Source organism: Aspergillus pseudotamarii (assembly GCF_009193445.1).
Source record: "Aspergillus pseudotamarii strain CBS 117625 unplaced genomic scaffold BDV38scaffold_73, whole genome shotgun sequence".
In the NCBI taxonomy this organism is placed as follows: domain Eukaryota; kingdom Fungi; phylum Ascomycota; class Eurotiomycetes; order Eurotiales; family Aspergillaceae; genus Aspergillus; species Aspergillus pseudotamarii.
In genome coordinates this window covers 57,262-73,804 of record NW_022475087.1, presented here as the reverse complement: position 1 = coordinate 73,804, position 16,543 = coordinate 57,262, and the positions used below count along the sequence as shown (strand labels likewise).

The following is a 16,543-nucleotide window of genomic DNA, read 5'->3' as shown; positions in this document are numbered from 1 at the left end:
CTTCAATTTCGGGGTTTTTAACGGTTTCGGGGGATATACCTGCAGATATCCTATAGCCAAAATGTCTGCTGCTCCTTTTGACCTGCAACCGGGTCAAGTCTCTATCTCTCCCCTCCTACAGAAGCTCGCCTACCCCTCCGAGAAGCTTCCTGTAGAAGCTGCAGACATTGCTTCAGCATTCGCATTGATTTTCGAGGACCGTCTCTCTGCTATACAGACGGCAGCTCTTCTGACACTTTTGCACTCTACTGGAAGGGACCGAGATGCAGAGGTCATTGCTAGATGCTCCCATCGCATGCGAGAGGCCGCTACTCAAGTCGACAGGCCCACCTTGAAAAAGGTCATCAAGGCCCAAGGTAAGAAGGAAGGCACTTACAAAGGAGGCCTGGTAAGAATTGCTTTCGGTCCGCAACCCATTTAATACCAGTAACCTGATATGTGGACTATCTTAGTGCGATATTGTTGGTACTGGCGGAGATTCGCATTCCACTTTCAATATCTCTACCACTGCTTCTATCATCGCCTCGCCGCTTATCTTAATGGCCAAACATGGCAATCGCGCGCAGACCTCTTTCTCTGGATCAGCAGATGTCCTCAATGCTATTCCGCCGACTCCCCCAAATATTGCCGCTGTCAGCGCCGAGAACCTTGCGCAGGTGTACGAGAAGACCAATTATGCATTCTTGTTTGCCCCTAACTTCCACCCGGGCATGATGTACGCCAATGCAGTGCGCCGCGCATTGGGACTACGAACAATTTTCAACTTGATGGGCCCACTGGCTAATCCTGTTGATTGGGCCATTGAGGCTAGAGTGGTCGGTGTGGCCTACCAGAGCCTTGGACCTGTTTTTGCCGAGGCCCTTAGGCAGAATGGATGCAAAAAGGCAATGGTCATCTGCGGTGAGGAGGACCTGGATGAAATCAGCTGTGCCGGAAAGACCAACTGCTGGAAGCTCACTGAATACCCTAACCCTGCCTACGAGGGTCCAGCAGATGATGATTGCTCAAGTGATGAGGACGAGCATGAAGTCCCCCGCACTCTGGTCAAATTCGAAACTTTCCAACTACACCCATCAGACTTTGGTCTGCCAACTCATCCTTTGACTGCCGTATTCGGAAGAAAGATGCCCAAAGATAATGCAGCCAAGATTATGAGCATCCTGCGAAATGAACTGCCTCGCGATGATCCAATCCTCTCCTTTGTCCTTATGAATGTCGCTGCCCTTCTGGTTATTTCGGGTGTCTGTGAAGCCGACACTAGTAACATGGGACCCGGCGATGATGGCCAGGTGATTACCGAACGCGGACCAGGTGGTGGACGCTGGAAGGAAGGTGTCCGGCGAGCTAGATGGGCCGTCGAAAGTGGCGCAGCCCGTAAGTGCTTGGAAGGATTTATTGAAGTGACGAACAACTTTCAGTGAACCATTTCTTTAGCAGTGGTTTAGGTTCTCTCTTTCTTCTTTCTAAAGAATATGTTCACAAATTGGCAAGGTAGAGGTATAGGGACATGTGTATTGAATGACGAAATTAATAACTTTACTCATGGAAAACTTCAACACGAGTACCTTCCGCCGATGCACAGATATAACGAGTCCCTTTCAACAAAGGTCATCTGCAGAACCATCGCCGCATCGCTATATTCAATTTTTTTTTTGTCCCATCGAACTCCAAGGCGCCACCTGAATGCATATCACGATACGATCGTAAAAAAATTATAAAGCCAACGTCGCGCAACCGGTCTATCCCATTTTACCGAGCTTCGAACTGAACCATTCTGTAGAACCAAACAAAGTCAGCAAACACCCAATTTAAAACTTTGTCAAGAACAAAAAAAAAAAAAGAAAAACCCAACCTCTTCGTCCTTTCCTTGTACAACACACGATGACCGCATTCCTTGCAGCGGATCTGGTCACCCCTCTTCAGCGAGACACGAGCGTTGCACTCGCCGCATAGATAGGCAACCATAGGGCCATCCATGGAGCCAGCACCGGAGTCAAAGGTATTCTGTCCGCCCAAAGAGGAAGGAACCTGGTAAGCTTCGCGAGACATGGTAGGTAGGTGGTTTTCGACGTCTGTCTCTTTGAGAATATTATGGCAAGCGGATGTGGGCGACGGAGGTGTTGTCTCGCGACTTGGATTGTGAGCTGAAGGGAGCGGGTTTTGAGGAGCTTTGGATTGTTCTGGATATTCTTTGCGCAAACCTAATTTTGCTGAGTCAGGCTTTGGATTTGATGACGGGCAATCTGGGACTAGCCATTTTTGGGCTAAGGTGCTCATGACCTCCGGTACCTTAAGTTCCGGTCCTTATCAATGTCAGTATCTACTCAGGTTCTTCTTTGTCTGTGATAGATTACGCCAGCGTTGAAATGAACTAGTCAAGCCAGTGGAGTTGAATAACGAGGTGATAGGGGTTTCCCAGCTCTTTCAAAACAACGCGGAGATGACTACACTAAGCCACATATTTTCACAAGGGCCTCAAGAGAGAGATATATAAAATAGCATTCTGAATATTCAACGGGGCGAATGTCCAACGACATCTTAGCTATGGATAAGTGTGGAATAACCGAGGCCATTTTTTGTATATCTGCTAATCATTGTTATGTCTATGTTCCCTGTCCTGGTAGCAGTAAATGCAAGGTACAAGCTGCTACAAGGGGTCACTGATCTCTTTTCTGCGCGAACCGTGCATTCCTTCTCATTTCAATGTCACCTTGGACAAGCCACTTACTGGCCTCTATCAACTGAACCATGTTCACATATTGCTTAAAGAGCATAAATGGCGTCGAGACATAAAGTAGGCACCATGGAACAGTTTCGTCTAATTTATTGGCACTGAGATCGATGTAAGTACATGTTACGTCACAGGGTGTATTAGTCGCTCAAAATCTTACCGGGCCATCTCCATTGCCCCAGCACCCCAAGAGGAGCTCCATAGTGTTGAAGGATCGGATTGTGATGCCTTGAAGCTCGCATTGTCCACCGTCAATGGCGACGACGAGAATGAGAGTAAATACAACGCAATGAAGAAGAGCTCATTCAGCGCGCACACCGTAAAAAGGACTTTCTACATATTGTTAGTTTTGCGAAGAAAGTATGAGTGGGCCAACGCCAACATACTGTGTTAGAGTAGTAGATCCGCATGACCCATGGCCGACTCTCATCGATCTGTTTGTGGCTCTGACGGTTTCCACCCATTGCCAAGGTCGCATACATATGGATATAGTGGCTTGAATAGTCCAAGCTAATCAAGCCCTGAAAGATAATACTCCACCTGGGAAATGCGCTCGCCAGGAAAACTAGCAAGCATGTTGTTGTACATCGGTCTGTAATCATATCCAGGACGGCACCGAATCGCGTTGATTGCCCTAGACGCCGTGCTGCGGCTCCATCTAAGGCATCAAGTACACAAGAGACGCTATATAATAGTGAACATGTTCGTGGGTGGAGGGGCATGTAATAGAGGGACATGACGGCGAGAACAACGCGGGCGTACCCTAGAAACTTTAAGAACTACTCAAAGGTGTCTCGTCACCAATAAAAGGAACATACCGATCAGGTTGGGTACGAAGAGGAAAACGTTCTCATCATGATCTTCACGCCGTCCAGCAGCGTCTTGTGTCGAATGGCTAGCCATGTGGGAGGACTTTCTCGGTGGTATCCAGTAAATGGATCAAGAGAATTCTGGTAGATCGGAGTTACAGTAACGTCGGCTGATTGGGCTCGGAGCATCTATATTATAACATAGAATTTATAAAGAATGTTCGGTTCACGTACTAAAAAAAAAAAAAAAAAAAAAAAAAAAAAAAAAAATAAAAAAAAAAAAAAAAAAAAAAAAAAAAAAAAAAAAGAAAAAGAAAAAGAAAAAGAAAAGAAAAAAAAAAAAAAAAAAAAAAAGAGGTAAGATATTATATACTGGGGTCCTTTGTACTTGTCCCGTGACAGGCATAGTGCCAACGGTAAGCCCCGGGGCTAAAATCGGACCCAGTGTCCGCAATACAACATCAACGACGATTCATTCACTCGTAACAAGAGATCGTTGTCTTCAATGGAAAATTGCTAGTCTCTATGAGTACCTATTAGACCTCTTAATATGACCGTCCATAACACCAAAAGGGCAAGGGCTGGCGCCTGCTCGACTTGCCGGTAAGTGCAGCAGTATAATCCCTCCCATTCGGTTGATGGGTTGATATAAGGATAACACTGAGTGAGCCTCGAATTTAGCTCCCGAAAAAGACGATGTATTCCAGGGAATAAAGGAGATACTTGTCAGCTTTGTCACTTGCTGTCGGTGCCCTGCAGCCTTGATCATGCTACAAAGCCCGCCAGAGTGGCAGTTCAATCAGCATCGGGGAGGGAGAATCCCATACCTGGTCGAATGCCACTATCATGGGAACCGGACTTTTCGGAAGCACTGAAAACACACGAAATTTTACATGAATTAGTTGGGTTGTATTTTCGTCACATTCATAATATTGCCCACACCATGTTCCACGAGCCCAGTTTCATGCATCATATGAAGGAAGGTACAGCATCCATGAAACATGTCTATGGTATGTGTGCATTAGCTGCCAGGTATGTTCTTACGCACTCAAACTAGTTGATCACTAGACCACGCAGATCGATGACTGTGGATTAACAGGTTCTCTAAGAACCCGGTTTTCCATGACATCTCACCTTGCTCCCGTGGAATAGTCTATGCCTTTCAGGCCATGCGACTTTGTCGCCAATGTACGGATACTCCAAGCCTGGAGACAGTTCAAGCATTGCTTTTGATTGGATATTTTTTTAGTGGTGAAGCTGATAATCAGAGAAAACACATATATGTTGGACTCGCGCGGCTACACGCCGAAGCTCTGTCACTCTGGGGTTCTCCCACGCACTCAAGTTCTAATGCGGTAAACCGAGAAGAGTATCGCCGAACTTGTCTCTCCGTTCGGATTGCCACCCATTGGTCCGCTTCTGACATGTTCATGGAGCCTGAGGATACGTGTCACGGCTCAGAAATGGTCCCAGAAATAGATGATGTACTCTTCCATACCCTGACTTCCGCCGAATTGCTGCGGAAACCCCAATTAGCACCCACCTTTCGGTGTGACATGTGGGCTCAAATGGCACGGACACTTGATATATTTACCAAAATTAATGGATTGTTGAGACAGCTCAGCCGAGGCGCGATTACCCTCGAAGACTATTGCCGAGAGGCGCCTTTACTGGAGGATCGTCTTAACCAATGGTACGAGAATTTACCGGAGCACTTAACCTACAGTTACGACCACCTAATTTTCTTCTTGGAGAGGCACCTTGGCCGAACATTTTTGTCCATGCACATTGGATACTATCATTTTCGCCAGATGCTCTTCTTTCCCTTCCTTAAGGCGGGTGCAGGTCGAGAAGCAACCACCACCGAACCTAAAGCATCCAAGTGCAATGAAAGCGCGGCTACAGTTTCGGAGATCTTAAACTATGCTACTAGCCTTGAGAACTGTGAGTTGGACTACTTTATTTATGGGCATATTGCTGTGGTCAGCTCTTGTGTTCATCTACACTCTTTACTCTTCAGCGATGATCTCTCAGAGCTCTTCATGGCACGGCAACGACTCATTCTCAATTTCAAATTTTTGATGAGAGTGAAATCATATTGGCCTATAGTTGACTCCTCTGTAAGTCCTTTCCTTACTGAACGTGATCTATTGCCTCTGTTTTTTTCTATCTAGTCATTTGAAGACCTTGAATGTTGATCGAAAAGGCTGATGACGAAATATCTTAGGTGTCTCGTCTACGAACTTTCCAGAACTTTTGCCGTAACTCCATATCAGATCCGTTTGTTCTAGATAATTGGATGGCCCGTTTCCTTACAGAACATTCTTCTTCGCTTTCAGAGAGACAGACGCACGACTCAGTGCCATCCCGTTTCGAGGTTGAAAGGCTATCTGCCCAGTCTGGTGAATATAGCGAGGAGCTTCCTGGTATCACACAAAGCTCAGGCATTCTAAATACCCCCAACCCTGTGACACTAGAAGGATCTCAATCGAAGGAACCTGAGAATGCCTGGGACGGCTTGTCCTATCTTATGAATGACCAGAGCATCACTAACGAGGCTCTTGCTGATAATGCAATTGACTGGCTATTGAGAGACTAGGAAGAGTAGGAAGTCATAAAGGTGGAGTGATAGTCAATTTGTCAGACAAGCATCGATGACTGGCTACAATATCAATGTTGATACCAGGGGAAAGAATACGCTAACCCTTTCCACCACATAATCATACCACCGCTTCCACATGAGTAGACTTGGTGTCCTTCGCGTCCGCGACGCTTTGTCTATCGTCCATGTCCTCGGTTTTATTCCCATTATTCAAAGCAGAAGGAGGGTCACCAAACAGCTCAGCGATCTGTTCCAATGTTTTGCCTCCAGTCTCTGGGAGGAAAAAGAAGTAAATAAAAGCAGCCATAAAGTTCGTGGCAATGAAAAGTGAATAATATCTCCAACTGACATTCTCCAGCGCGGTTGGTGTGATCTGCGATAGGACGATTGCTGCAACGGATTTGGCGAACACAGCAAGCCCAAGCCCGGTCGAGCGAAGAAAGAATGGGAAGAGTTCTGAAGGGACAACCCAGACCATCGCATTGAAGAAGACTGCATAAGCACAGGAATAGAGGAAGATCATTGCGATGGCTGCACGGGCACCACTGAGATCGCCACCACTTTGGTCTCCGTACACAGCTGATAACGCCATGCAGATGGCAATCAAAACCGACAGAAACAGTGAGCCTGTCCACAATGTGCGAGTGCGTGGCCACTTGTCTGCTACCACGAAGAGGTAGATGATCTGACCAATGACGCCCATGAAGCCATAGATGCCACTGATCAAAAGTGAAGTCTTTCCGGTGAACCCTACCGTCTCATAAAAGCTGGTCTGGTAATTTTGAATGACCTGAGACCCGCTAAACTGACTCATGACAACAATGAAACACGCTATGAGCGTGCGGTGAAGATAACGACGCGAAAATAACTTGGCACAAGCAACGTGAAAGCTTGTAACCTCAGTTGCTTCTGCCTGTATCTGTTCCCGGATCTGTGCGAGTTCTTGAGACAAGGAATCCACATTACTTTCAGATCCTTGCAGCATTGTTAGGACGGTACGGGCTTCTTCATAGCGCTCCTCTTGGATTACTAAAGGGGGTTGAGAGTTAGCCTCTTGCTTTGAAGGGAGGTCCCCTACAAGACGATATGGAGTGACCTACACCAACGAGGGCTATAAGGTATAAAGCAACATCCAAGGGCCAGCAGCAGAGGACCAGGGATCTGCATTGCCAACGGAATTCGCCATTGGGCGTCGTCCTTGGCAAATGCGCCCCCATAACCGATCCAGTTGGCTATGCAGAAGCCAATGGCAATCATGAAGCCCTGTAAGCCAACAATGAATCCACGTTGATGGGGAGGGGACGCTTCGGCGATATAGATGGGAACGACAGTCAAAAGCATGCCGCAGCCGATTCCAGCGAAAAATCTCCCTGCAATCATCATTCCTGCATTGACAGCGGCGCACTGAAGAACAGCACCGATAATTGCTGGATAAACACACTTATTTAGCAACAGGTTCAATCAATATAGCAGTAACAAAAGTTGAAGGGCTATGATCAGAGTACGCAAAGGGACCAAGAGGGCACTTACCTACTACGGCACTTCCGCAAATAGTCCATCGCCTACTAAACTTGTTGGCTGAATAGCCTGCTACGAATGTACCGAGAGCCTGACCAACATTGTACAAGGAAACAATGGCCCCTAGCAAAGTATATTGTTAGTACCATATCTCCCGTATATCTGGAAAGAACACAGAAAATTGAAGCAGAGATATGTTACTTGCCTTTCAACCCAGCATTCTCACCGGTTGGTCCGAACATGGCATATTTAAAAGTATCATGGCCCAAGGTTGTTGCGATAATCCCTGGTAATTGTCAACGGCCATTGATAGTCTCCTATTAGATCCAATGAAGATGTACCTGAGTCCACCCCGTATACGAAGCCTCCTAGAGCCACCACCAGTGTGATCAGGACAAGGTTAAGGGAAAGCATCTCTGCAATATCCAAGTGGGGGCAGCCTGTTTGTTGCGTACGTGGACTCGCTATACCTCGAATCTTCCGGTCCTCTTTATATACTGTGGACTCCTACCTTCTCCGCTTAGGTATAGAGTCCATACCGTCTATGCGCCGGCTAATGGTTATACCATCAGTACCCCATGGGGTAACCTTAGTCTTGATTCGGTTACTACGGTTAGCCCTAATCGACAATCCTGCGGGGAGCGGCGGCGACTCTCCAATGAGAAGTCGAGAACGCCGCCGGCATTCTAAAGTATGTCCCACTTGCACTTCAGATGCATGATTCACTTGCAGCTTGGGACTCACGTTTGCACTGCAGCTCTTCGTCTAACTGGCCACATGGCATGCATCTTGGTCCATAATTCGGGGTCTCGGACGAATATGCTGCGAGGCGACCCATACATCGGCAATAGACACATCGACCGCGCACTTATGAGAACCTTATAAGAACGGACAACGAGGGTGAATATGAAGGTCCAGGAGTACTTCGCTTCCCACACTTGTGGAAAATCTTAACCTACTTTTTCTTTCCTGCTATCGCCTATATTCACCACGTACCTTCATTATGATAGGCCAACTGGCTATCACACCCCCCTCAGCCGAACAACACCCGACTGGCTTTGGTGTGGGCCACGCGACACCCCGCCTATCCTGGCGATTCCTTAACACAGAAGAAGACTGTCCGCTAGGATGGGAGCAGACTTCGTACGAAATTCAAATTCTTCGGTCCCAAGATTCACCCATAGAGAACTACGAAGTAGCCAGCGATAAATCGGTCTTGGTGCCTTGGCCAAGCTCCCCTTTGCAGTCGCGGGAAAGTGTTCAGGTGCGAGTCCGAGCTCACGGAACATGTATTAAGAAGACTCAAGCGGAACCTACAAATTGGTCTCCTTGGTCTACGATTGAATGTGCCCTGCTCGATCGTCACGACTGGAAGGGCCTTCCCATTGCCAGTCTAGAAGCTCCACCTCATGACACCCCACTGCGGCCAGTACGATTTCGCAAATTCTTCCAGTTCTCGGACGCAGACGCTATCAGTCGGGCTCGCCTGTACATCACCAGCCTAGGAGTATATCGCGCCTTTATCAATGGTCAGGCGGTGGGCGATCAATGCATGGCTCCTGGTTGGACAAGCTACCGGCATCGCCTCAATTATCAGGTGTTTGATGTTGCAGCTCTGCTAAATAAAAGCGGACCAAATGTAATCGCGGTCGAGGTGGGCGAAGGATGGTATGCTACCCGTCTAGGATTTAGGGGAGGCCGCCGAAAACTATATGGCGATAAGTTAGCGGTACTGGCCCAGCTAGAGGTGCAGTCTGAGCAGGAGAAGTCCTTTTCATTGGCCACAGATTCTACCTGGACTTGTCAGCCAAGTGCAATCCTGCAGAGTGAGCTGTATGATGGCGAAATCTACGATGCGAGAGAGGAGAACCCTAACTGGAATAATGCTCTTGAGGGTAGGGATTCTTCTTGGAATCCCGTGCAGGAGTTACAGTTCCCTTCAGCAACTTTGGTAGCTCCGGATGCGCCACCCGTGCGCGTTACAGAGGAGGTCAAAGCAGTAGAAGTTCTACATACTCCATCAGGAAAGACCGTTGTTGATTTCGGTCAGAATCTCGTCGGTCGGTTACGCGTCCGCTGCATAAACAAACCCGAGGGAGAGAAAGTCACCTTCACACATGCGGAGGTCCTAGAGCACGGTGAGCTAGGAACTCGCCCATTGCGAGCCGCAAAATGTAGGGATGAATTTATCTCTGCGGGAAAAGACGTCACAGACTGGACCCCACAACATACCTTTCACGGATTCCGATATGTACAAGTAGATGGTTGGACTGATCAAGATCCACCCTTACTTACAACCCTTGCGGCATTGGTAATGCACACTGACATGACTCGCAGTGGTTGGTTCGAGTGCTCGCATCCAATGGTTAACCAGTTACATCAGAACGCCTGGTGGAGTATGCGCGGGAACTTCTTGTCCATTCCAACGGACTGTCCCCAGCGAGATGAGCGCCTTGGATGGACTGGAGACATTCAGGTTTTCTGTCCGTCGGCGAACTTTCTCTACGATACAGCCGGAATGCTGGGGCACTGGCTGGAAGATGTGGCTGCAGAACAGCTTAAAGACGGTAACGGCTGTGTTCCACCACTCGTGGTACCAAATGTGGTCAGCTCAGAGTTGTGGCCGCATCATGTGCCTCAAGCAATTTGGGATGATGTAGTTGTCTTGACCCCTTGGACTCTCTACCTCTCTTACGGGGACAGTGACATTCTCCGCCGACAATATGCCAGTATGCTAGCCTGGATCGACCGAGGAATTCAACGGGGTCCCGATGGGCTCTGGGATCCCCAAGTGTGGCAGCTAGGAGACTGGCTAGACCCAACAGCACCACCAATCGAACCAGGAGACGCCCGGACGGATGGCACACTAGTTGCCGATGCCTATTTGGTCCATGTCACTTCAGTCATGGCTCAAATCAGTGAGGCCCTAGGCGAAACGGCAGACGCCACCCGATTCCAGGCCGACTCGGACCGACTGAAGACAACTTTCCAGGAGAAGTATATCGCTCCGTCGGGCTTACTTGCTGGAGACACCCAGACAGCACTAAGCCTGGCACTCATGTACGACCTCCACTCCACGGCCGATCAGGCCATAGAAGCAGCAAACCGACTAGTTCGCCAGGTCCGGCAAGCCAAGTTCCGAGTAGCCACGGGGTTCGCCGGTACCCCGATCATCGCCCATGCGCTGACCAAGACCGGGCATCACCAAGTCGCCTACCGCATGTTGCTGGAGAAGAGCCGGCCATCCTGGATGTACCCGATCACCATGGGGGCAACCACGATATGGGAACGCTGGGACAGCATGCTCCCCGATGGATCCATCAATCCGGGCGAGATGACCAGCTTCAACCACTACGCTCTCGGCTCCATCATCAACTGGCTCCATTACAGCGTGGCTGGCGTGCGTCCTATCGCTCCGGGATGGAAGCAGTTCCGGGTTGAACCCATCCCCGGCGGTAGTATCGATTCAGCTGAAGTCGCCTATGAGACCCCCTACGGACGGATAAAATGTCGATGGGCCTTCGACCCGGCTGAGGATCGCTTCAGTTTGGACCTGTTAGTCCCTCCGAACTCGCGCGCGCTTGTCATCCTGCCCAGTGAGGAGAGATGGGAAAAGAGGATCACCCTGAAGGCCGATGACGAAGACGGTACATGGATCGGATCTGGGCACCACCAGTTCTCATGCCGATGGAGCGTGGAGAGTCATCGTGGTGGGTGGCCTCCTAAACCCATTATCCCAATCATGCGGAAGCCGGGCCCGGAGACCATTGCTTGACATGAATATATAGACTTGGCTTTTTACCTTTGGACATACATGTTAGCGATAGAATTGAATGCAGTACATAGTTTCCGGGGTGGCAATCTAGACGCACGACACACCCGAGTAATGTGTCCATGAACTATATCATGATTCCAAGACAAATCGCAATGAATTCAAAGACCTCCCCTGCCAGATGCTAGAACACTTTATTCTCCTGGCATAAAGGAACAAGTTTGGTGGGCACCAACAAAAGTGTAACAGCGACAAAATCTTAGAATTCGATGACTATCTACATGCTAAAATCGTCACAAGAAGACAGCATATTCATATCTCTAAAAAGCAGACATCTATGCCAATGCAGCCTCCAAATCCATCACACTGACTGTAACCTTATTTGACTCTCCTTGAAGCACACCACCACCGTTCAGTAAGAGATAGTTCTCCTTCTCCTGCAAGATGCGTAGCGACCGAGTATAGCTCGCGCTCTCTGGGGTGGAGATCTCCGTCCACTCGCCTTCACCCAGGGCCTGGTTGACAAAGACAGAGCCCAAGTTGCCGCAGCTGACAACAAGGGTGCCATTGTCACCGCCAAAGGGAGTCCACACATTGTAAGGTGAACCTGTGGGCTGAGTGCCACTTGACACGACGAGCTTCTGGTGTGGGGCCGCGAGGAAGTTCTCGGGGTCCGCTGAGATCCTGTAATAGACGGGGAAGGAATAGTCGGAGGTGCCGAAGTATGATCCATATTCGTATGTCATGATGAATTCACCAGTTGGCAGCTGTTGAGGAAGTCAGTGGTGTATGTGAGCGAGGGAAAGACGGGACGCACCTTGGTGACAACGGGCATACCCGGGCGATCAGTGTAGGTAGGGTATGTACTGAAAACAAAAAGGTCGTGTCAGTCATGGATATCTTCGGTTGGATCGAAAAGAGCTTGCCAACTTACACATCGTCGATTACATCACCCCAGTTCTTCAGGTCGGTGGTGGTTTGGTGAACGAGTTTCTGGCCATACGTTTCATTGGCTCTCTGGTCCGAGTAGAAGCAGATCAACTTTCCATTGCTATTGAACGAAAGTTAGAGACTGTTCAGGGACAATGCACGATCTAGTATCACACTTACTGAGCAAGAAGGAATGGTTCCCAGACTGGGGTCAATCCGTTGTTAGGAAGCGCTTCACCGCCAGCAGCGATATGGCTCACGAACTCCCATGTGACGCCAGAGTCGCGAGAAGCATAGAGATCGATTTGTGTGGTCGCGAGGTCTGTTGGGATGCTGCTCCCAGCTAGCAGGATAGTACCGGCCTCGTACGATCCAATTGACTCTTCCAGGTAGTAAAGGAACGGCTGGTAGCGCAGGCCTAGCCCATTGGCTGTATCTTCTACGCGAGACAGTTCGCTCCAGGTTTTACCGCTATCAGTTGAGCGATAGATTGGGAAATAGACCGCTGGTGGCTCGGGCGAGTAGTTTTCCCAGGTCGCTAATAGATCTCCATTGGGTAATTGGAGGTTGCGAGCGTAGAGGGTACGAGGAATGACATAGTCGGATGGCGGACTGAAGATTGTTACCTCGGAGAAAGTAGTTGGGGTCTCGGCCCTGGGGATGCTCGCCGCGAGAGCCAACGGGGCGGCTAGAAGGAAACGTAAGAAACGCATTGGTGAACGCTGGGATTCTATACAAGTCTAGTCAAAAGCATACTTCTCTCATAGCAAGGACAGGGGCTTTTAAGCTGCCTTTTATAGCAGTACGTTGATTCTCATGACCGTTGGACAGGAGTATTTCCCCAGACCCCAGATCGATGTTCGTGCTTGTGTGGGGAAATGCCATGAACTCATCCCACCGGAAATACTCCAAAAATGGCCGCGACAAGTCTTTTGGTCTTGTATAGCTTCATGAAAACCCCACCAATCGCACAGCTGACCAGGAGCAATGGCCATCATGGAAGTGCATCTAGGAAGTTGAACGTGGTCAAATGCCGTCATACTATTTCCCTGGTGATCGGAGAACATACGCAATCCAAGGTCATATATTGGCGAGTGGGACACTGTCTGACGTATGAGGTTTTCTTTCGGGATTATGCAATCCTTTTGTAGCTTCTACTATCTTCTTCCGGGCAGTCCAACTGTCTTTTGCTGCGATACTGTCTGGAGATGCTCAGGTGGAAGTTGATGGAAGGAACAGCAAACAAACATACACTCAGTGTCACATGTCGACACCTGATCTCTCTCTCACGAAGTGGTAGATTGTCATATGACTAAGACGTGGAAACATTGGATTGTTTCTCATAGGATTCTTGTTCAATCTATAATATCATGTTCAAGACCATTCAACATCTGTATCAGAGGCTCGAGCTATTCTTATGATCGACAAACTTGGATTGTATATATTTGTAAGTGTTTATCTACGGAGATTAGGTTATTAGGACGGCTCTATAGATGTGAAAACCGATTCCCACTCATTCTAGCGCTGGTTCGTTAGACATATGGTTAGCCAATACGCTGTCTTGTAGTGTGTCCACTACATTATCCAGAGCCCTGTGAATAGCCTGGATATATTTTCAACCATGGTAAACTGGGGGGCAAGAACGTGGAAAGGACATTAGTTTACCATACACTTGATTTATAAATTTAAATAACGAAGCTTATCACAATCTCCATCCTCGATGGTCTAACGGTCATGATTTCCGCTTGTCATCCCTTACAGGAACAAGCGCGGGAGACCTGGGTTCGACTCCCAGTCGGGGAGATCTCTTTTTTGCTTTTCTACCTTATTTTCGGGTTTTTCTTCCCATTACTCGCTGTTCCTTTTCACTTATGCTTACTCTCCGGTCATGATGTTAACTGTTCCAATGGAGGATTACCGTCCACTTTGTACCACAACCGCGCGCTCGATCCTAGTATCCGGGCTCTGGGCCTTCTCTTGCCCTTTCAAACACCACAAGTACCACTAGTATTGGAGCGAAGCTCTGTGCGAGCATTCTACCATCAAGAAACTCCTGCGGTGCTGTAATCTGCCGGATTGTATATTGCGCGGGATCCCTGCTACTCGCGACCCGGCTAACCTTTCTACGCGGACGATGCCCCATATAGGGTCATTGAAGGCCCCAATGTTGGTTGAGGGTATATTTAAATCCTAATATTTGGTTGTAACCTTTAGCTATCAATGTCACTAGCACACGGCTCATAAGCAGCTAGAGGTGGTCAGGATAGACAGTTTAGCCCACCTCAAAACCCCAATAAACACATAAACGGGCCGCTATACCTGGCTGGTACCTCCACAATTACGACCTGAACATGTTCTCCCCAGCAACCTGAAAGCCTAACGAACTAGGCCACAAGTGCCCCAAGCGAGGTGTTACACCTAAAGGAGTCATCTATGCCTGTGAAGGAAATCGAGGGAAGTTATTATGGACGAATTGACGACTTAGGTAAAGCTCGCAGCCTTTGATATCGTCCAGAAAGACATCCCGAGAGAGCACTGCCATGTAATATTGTTGTAGTAGAGGCCCTACTGGAGCAGATACTTTTACTGCAGCAATTTCTCTGCAATTGGCGAAAAGTCAACCCCATGGAAAACTAATGAAGCCTAATAACGTACTCTCCTATGGTGCGAAGCCTGGGCGATAGATAAGATGATTTCCACGTCCTCAATACATCCTGCAGACAGTTATCGAGTCGAACTAGCCCGGTAGTTCCCAATATACTCCGTTAACAAAAAGCCCATATGAATATGGTAGGAATTCAACACGAGTAAACACTAGGAGTTTGATAACTCGCTCAATGATCCCTAGCAAGGATAATATGGGTTAAGAAAACAAAACCAGAATGAGGTCAAATGAGAGCTTTTCTCAAACAACTCAGGAACCTAGCACCATCTAAAGGGACAACTACGAAAGGAACCAAAACCAAAAAAAAAAAAAGCCACAGTCCTGCGTGTGTAGGGAGGGAAAAAAGAATCTCCCCGACTGGGAGTCGAACCCAGGTCTCCCGCGCTTGTTCCTGTAAGGGATGACAAGCGGAAATCATGACCGTTAGACCATCGAGGACTTGATATATTGAAAGTCCCTGTTCTTGACATTGTAAGCTAAGCAAATAAAAACGCAATATTCTAAGTAGGCCTTTCCAAGATCCAAAGGCAGAGACTAGGCTTTAGCAAGCATCTTAAGAGTTGTACAGTTCATGAAGTCACTAAATGATTTAAAACAGATTTTTGGTGAAGACCAAGAAAAATTGTCGTCCAGCTATATTCTATAGTCTACTCTCTCCTCACTCGCCCCAAGACCGACATAAACCAGTCCCTGTACCTGAACACCTTCCTTTCTGAGGTTCCATCTTTGCCCTCCATTCCCTGTACAGGGAAACATTATGGAGTGCACCGTTAGAGTATTGTGAACTCGATGTTCAGAAGAATGGCTGACGCTGGGCAGACCGAGAAACAATATATGCTGGGAAGAAACCAAGCTCACTTCATGAAGCAAGTGCGCCAAATACTTACTATAGCGTGCCTCAGAGTATGCTTTCTGGATCACTGCCCTGGTTTATATAACATAATCGAGGAGAGTATATCTCGTTACTAATCCTCGATGGTCTAACGGTCATGATTTCCGCTTGTCATCTCACACGAGAACAAGCGCGGGAGACCTGGGTTCGACTCCCAGTCGGGGAGCTTATGTTTTTGTTTTGCTTCAAAATTCTTTTTCTTTTCTGATCAATTGTTGCAAGATCATTTCCTACCGACCCCCTCCCAGTTGCTGAACAGTCTTTCCATTATTGTAAAAAGTGGCGAGAGCCAACGATAATTCACTATAGTGGACAAATATCTTCCGGTCGAATAGTCAGATGTGCCCTGATATAGAAACGGAAAGGAGACCTTCTGCCACAAGACTAGGAAGGGATTATTCGCAGAACTGGACCCTTTCGGCTCGTTAAAAACCCAAGCTATTGAATTCCTGGCCAATGACTTGGGCTATATTGTTGCTCCCGTGCGACTCGGTGGTCTCGGAGCTTTAACGACGCAGCATAGGGATTCATCATATTAGGTTAATCCTGTCGATCGATAGAAATAGAGCAGGATCTATATTTACCGTCCCAGACATAGGACAGAGCGTGGCATGGATAATAAAT

At 48.1% G+C, this 16,543-nt stretch overlaps 7 protein-coding genes and 3 non-coding genes across 10 annotated transcripts; 5 read left to right on the top strand and 5 right to left on the bottom strand.

Moving 5' to 3' along the window:
* BDV38DRAFT_196385 (anthranilate phosphoribosyltransferase) lies at positions 1–1,585 on the top strand. The gene is made up of 2 exons (XM_032052364.1): positions 1–388; positions 453–1,585. Exons 1-2 carry the CDS (start codon positions 62–64, stop codon positions 1,419–1,421), a joined length of 1,296 nt encoding a protein of 431 aa, XP_031909058.1. The 5' UTR covers positions 1–61; the 3' UTR covers positions 1,422–1,585.
* Positions 1,586–2,454, bottom strand: BDV38DRAFT_196386 (Rpo12/RPC10 RNA polymerase subunit family protein). The gene has a single exon (XM_032052365.1). The coding sequence runs from the start codon at positions 2,275–2,277 to the stop codon at positions 1,750–1,752; it is 528 nt and encodes a 175-aa protein (XP_031909057.1). The 5' UTR covers positions 2,278–2,454; the 3' UTR covers positions 1,586–1,749.
* BDV38DRAFT_259727 (CDP-alcohol phosphatidyltransferase family protein) lies at positions 2,194–3,784 on the bottom strand. Its single transcript, XM_032055852.1, has 4 exons — positions 3,550–3,784; positions 3,118–3,494; positions 2,892–3,064; positions 2,194–2,832 (listed from the first exon to the last, which is right to left on the bottom strand). Exons 1-4 carry the CDS (start codon positions 3,632–3,634, stop codon positions 2,658–2,660), a joined length of 810 nt encoding a protein of 269 aa, XP_031909056.1. The 5' UTR covers positions 3,635–3,784; the 3' UTR covers positions 2,194–2,657.
* A 591-nt stretch (positions 3,785–4,375) lies between these two features.
* BDV38DRAFT_274668 (putative C6 transcription factor) lies at positions 4,376–6,139 on the top strand (the record flags this gene model as incomplete). Its single annotated transcript, XM_032057879.1, has 3 exons — positions 4,376–4,572; positions 4,640–5,660; positions 5,768–6,139. The coding sequence occupies 3 exons, from the start codon at positions 4,376–4,378 to the stop codon at positions 6,137–6,139; spliced, it is 1,590 nt and encodes a 529-aa protein (XP_031909055.1).
* A 121-nt stretch (positions 6,140–6,260) lies between these two features.
* Positions 6,261–8,074, bottom strand: BDV38DRAFT_274667 (sugar porter family MFS transporter; the record flags this gene model as incomplete). Its single annotated transcript, XM_032057878.1, has 5 exons — positions 6,261–7,171; positions 7,243–7,569; positions 7,673–7,783; positions 7,866–7,946; positions 8,002–8,074. The coding sequence occupies 5 exons, from the start codon at positions 8,072–8,074 to the stop codon at positions 6,261–6,263; spliced, it is 1,503 nt and encodes a 500-aa protein (XP_031909054.1).
* Positions 8,075–8,927: 853 nt separating this feature from the next.
* BDV38DRAFT_259717 (bacterial alpha-L-rhamnosidase-domain-containing protein) lies at positions 8,928–11,623 on the top strand. Its single transcript, XM_032055851.1, has one exon. The coding sequence runs from the start codon at positions 9,213–9,215 to the stop codon at positions 11,433–11,435; it is 2,223 nt and encodes a 740-aa protein (XP_031909053.1). The 5' UTR covers positions 8,928–9,212; the 3' UTR covers positions 11,436–11,623.
* A 112-nt stretch (positions 11,624–11,735) lies between these two features.
* Positions 11,736–13,581, bottom strand: BDV38DRAFT_259713 (sialidase family protein). Its single transcript, XM_032055850.1, has 5 exons — positions 13,432–13,581; positions 12,543–13,370; positions 12,367–12,483; positions 12,250–12,298; positions 11,736–12,199 (listed from the first exon to the last, which is right to left on the bottom strand). Exons 2-5 carry the CDS (start codon positions 13,073–13,075, stop codon positions 11,768–11,770), a joined length of 1,131 nt encoding a protein of 376 aa, XP_031909052.1. The 5' UTR covers positions 13,076–13,370; positions 13,432–13,581; the 3' UTR covers positions 11,736–11,767.
* Positions 13,582–14,076: 495 nt separating this feature from the next.
* BDV38DRAFT_t209 lies at positions 14,077–14,165 on the top strand. The gene has a single exon. It is a non-coding gene; the product is annotated as a tRNA-Asp (tRNA).
* A 1,211-nt stretch (positions 14,166–15,376) lies between these two features.
* On the bottom strand, positions 15,377–15,465 carry BDV38DRAFT_t208. Its single transcript has one exon. It is a non-coding gene; the product is annotated as a tRNA-Asp (tRNA).
* A 531-nt stretch (positions 15,466–15,996) lies between these two features.
* Positions 15,997–16,085, top strand: BDV38DRAFT_t210. The gene has a single exon. It is a non-coding gene; the product is annotated as a tRNA-Asp (tRNA).
* Positions 16,086–16,543: the final 458 nt, after the last annotated feature.